The 3,567-nt window shown below is 37.3% G+C and overlaps 1 protein-coding gene across 1 annotated transcript; it reads left to right on the top strand.

The window, feature by feature from the left end:
• Positions 1 to 2,055: 2,055 nt before the first annotated feature.
• On the top strand, positions 2,056 to 2,964 carry LOC131025612 (uncharacterized protein At4g02000-like). The gene has a single exon (XM_057955411.1). The coding sequence runs from the start codon at positions 2,056 to 2,058 to the stop codon at positions 2,962 to 2,964; it is 909 nt and encodes a 302-aa protein (XP_057811394.1).
• The last annotated feature ends 603 nt before the right edge of the window (positions 2,965 to 3,567 follow it).

Genomic DNA, 3,567 nt, shown 5'->3' with positions numbered 1-3,567 from the left:
ATTAAGGAGTTGTAGATTAGTATTTTAAGTGTGTAGGTAATAAAGTAGAAGTGTGTAAGTAATAAAGTAGAAAAATGATAATTAAGTATAATTAAGAACCCTTAACCTAATTGTTACTACATTTAAAAATGCACCAAGATTCGTGGGATGGTCCAAAAAATAATATGCATCAAGGTTCATGGAACGGAGGGAATACAACCTACAGAGTAATTCATTCATCACACAAAAATCAAAATACTTAAGAACATGCACTAAAAATATAGTAAATCGGAAATAAAACAAAACTTTCCCGCAATTTTGTAATCTTGACTTTAAAGTTAAATTTTTTCTAATGTATTTATAAATTATTCTCTCCGTATATGAAAAGATCTTTTAAGGAAACATGGCATGAGTTTTAAGAAAATTTGTATTGTTTATTTAATGAGGGGAGAAAGGGGCTCACAAATTAAGAAAAATAGAAAAACTTAATTAAGCTAGTGAGTGAAAAAGGGGTCCACAAGTTAGTGAGTGGAGATAGAGAGACCCATAAATTATTACTAAAAATAGACGAGAACATCTTTTTGTGGATGGACCAAAATGACAAATTAAGACATCTTTTCGTGACATTTTAAAAGTTTATAAGCTCCTTTAAACTATTTGATAAAATAAGTTTCTAGACAACTTATAATAAGATATAAAAATAAGGTCCAAGAGTTTATAAGTTTCTCAAAAGATAAGTTCATTTCACATACATCTCTCTCCAATTTTCTTTCTTTAATAAAGATTTTTTTTTTCTCTACGCAAAATTCTTTCACTAGCTTATAATTTCAATTATATAAACACTTTAATAATTTATAAGTTGTTGAAAAATAGTTGTATTTATAAATTGTTGAAAAAAAAAGTAGAACTTTTAAAACTTTTAAACTTTTTAAAATAAACTTATCAAACATCGTCTAACTCGCTTTACTTGCATGTTCTCGTGATAACGACTTATTTTCAAAACACCATCGGTTGGCTTCTACTTCTGCATGATGAGATCGAAATAAGCAGAATTTATTGAACTCGAAAATTTTCAAACACGATCAATTTCCAGCGGACGTGGAATGCATAAAAGTTAAATATTCATTATATGATCTAGAAAATCAAAGTTTCATAATACAAAAGCAGAATAAAGCTTATTGGAGGGATCGGAGGGCCATCTTCGGCAATTATTGGACAATCGTAAGGCCCAAAGCAACAATCTAGACAGTTCATGTTGGTACTGTTAGTTTTTTTTTTTTTAGAACGTTTGGTTTAAATTATTGTTTCACCCTTAATTATTGAATTCAAAATTAAATACCTATTTTTATTTTATAAAGACAAAAAATAGCTATAAGTACTCAAAAAAAAATAATAATAAAAAAATACTTTATGGCTTAAAATACCATGTCTTTAATTGCCGAATTCAAAATTATATAGCTATTTTTTAATTTTACAAAGATAAAAGTACCCGTAAGTACTCATAAAGATTTTAAGAATATTCACTTTTTGGCTTAAAGTACTATTTTAATTTGGCCTTAATCAACGAATTCATGATTAAATAACTACAGTTTGTAAAGATACAAAATAGCCATAATAACAAAAAATATTTTTAAAAAATAGTCACTTTTGAGTTAAAAATCTATTTTGTCCTTAATTGCCGAATTCAAGATTAAATTCACGACAAAAAACTATCGAGGTGGTTTTTTTAACACAACATTGAATTTGTAAAAATGGGGATAATCAGCATATATTTCTCTCCTCGTTGAGAGCCTTGATATTTCTCCTAGTCGAGATCCTTGCTTTTTCTCCTCGTTGAGAAATTTTTGCTTCCTTCGGTGATTTTTCTCGCTCTTCTTCCCCATGGAAGACCAAATGGCTGGACTAAACCTTTCAAATGAAGATGATGAACTCCTGCTTGACGACGAAGTCACCGATGACTCCAGGATTCATGTCGATTTATGCTTGATGGGCAGATTCCTCACGGACCAACCTATCAATTTCAACCTTATGCGAAGTCGTTAAGCCAGTGTCCGGAGGCCAGGCAAGGGAGTGTTTATGAAGGATATCAGACAAGGAAGATTCATCTTTCAATTCTTCCACGAGCTTGATCTACTACGGGTTTTTGAAGGAGGCCCTTGGGCTTTTGGCAACTTTTCCCTCATTCTTCATAGGCTCAAGAGGGGGGAGTTTCCGTTGAATGTGCCACTGGATTTCCTACCCTTCTGGGTTCAGATTCACGATCTCCCCGCTGGTTATCTCACCGAGGGGGTGGGCCGGCTTCTGGCTAATTTCATTGGTACGTTTTTGGAATATGATAGTTCGAATTCCACAGACGTTTGGCGACAGTATATGCGGGTACATGTGGATATTCGTGTGGCTGATCCTCTCAACAGATTCAAGAGGATAAAGCAAAAGGATGGATCCTCTTTTGTCGTGAACTTTAAATACGAACGTCTCAATGTCTTATTCTTTCTTTGCGGTAGGCTTAGTCATTCGGAAAATTTCTGTGAACTTATGTTTACCCCAGTTGCCAAGGATATCGAGAGGGAGTGGGGTGTTTGGCTAAAGGCTGCAGATCGGCGGATGACGAACTTAGCCAGAGACAAGTGGCTCAGATCGGATAACACAGAGACAAACCTTAGCATGGATGCGTCGGCTGCTAGGGTTTCAACGGAGCCGCCTACCTCTGCAACTAAACGAAAATCGCAAGAAAACCGGAGTGTATCTTTACCCATAAATGCTGCTATTATTCCAAGAGATCCAATTCCCCAAACTACTCCACGATTGGCTCTGCAAGATATTACTCACGAGATTTGCGCTAGTGACTTAATGATGATTGATGAGTCATCCTCGGCAATTATGGATGAGAGGAAGCGACGACGTAGCACCATTACGTCGGATATTGTTACCAACACTGCGTCCGAGATTCTTCCCGCGCGCTGGATTTTTCGGGGATGTCTCTAACGCCCACTACATTCGATAGGCAGACTCCGAATTCGGGGTCGGCCAGACCCAATGAATACCATAAGCTGGAATTGTAGAGGGTTGGGCCACCCTCTCGCAATTCCCACTTTGCGGGCACTTACTCGTGTTCATGAGCCCAACTTTATCTTTTTATGTGAAACCATCTCTCACCGTCAGCGCATTGAGGAGATCAGAGCCCGTCTTAATTTTGAAGGTTGTTTCAACGTGGACTGCATTGGTAGAAGTGGATGTCTCTGCATGATTTGGAAGGCCACTGCCAATTGTAAGCTTATGGCTACTCCCAAAATCATATTGACATGCATATTTCTGATGCTCATGGTGATTGGCGCCTCACAGGTTACATGGCTTTCCCGAGAGAAGTCGTCGCAGAGATTCGTAAAACCTTCTCCGTCGCCTAGCTACTATCAACCCTCTCCCTTGGGTTATAGTTGGGGATTTCAACGACCTCCTTAACCCCGGAGACAAATGGGGCCGCGTACAACATCCGAACTGGTTATTCTCAGGCTTCCGCTCCGACATCATGGATTGCGGCATCTCCGATATCTTGCTGGATGGATATCAGTTCACATGGTCTCGGGGTTT

Source organism: Salvia miltiorrhiza, chromosome 5, assembly GCF_028751815.1.
Source record: "Salvia miltiorrhiza cultivar Shanhuang (shh) chromosome 5, IMPLAD_Smil_shh, whole genome shotgun sequence".
NCBI lineage: Eukaryota > Viridiplantae > Streptophyta > Magnoliopsida > Lamiales > Lamiaceae > Salvia > Salvia miltiorrhiza.
The sequence above is the reverse complement of the archived record's forward strand: the minus strand, read 5'-3'. Positions and strand labels throughout refer to the sequence as shown.

Coding starts and splice junctions, on each gene's coding strand:
- LOC131025612 (XM_057955411.1), top strand. CDS start 2,056: ATGAAGGATATCAGACAAGGAAGATTCATCTTTCAATTCTTCCACGAG.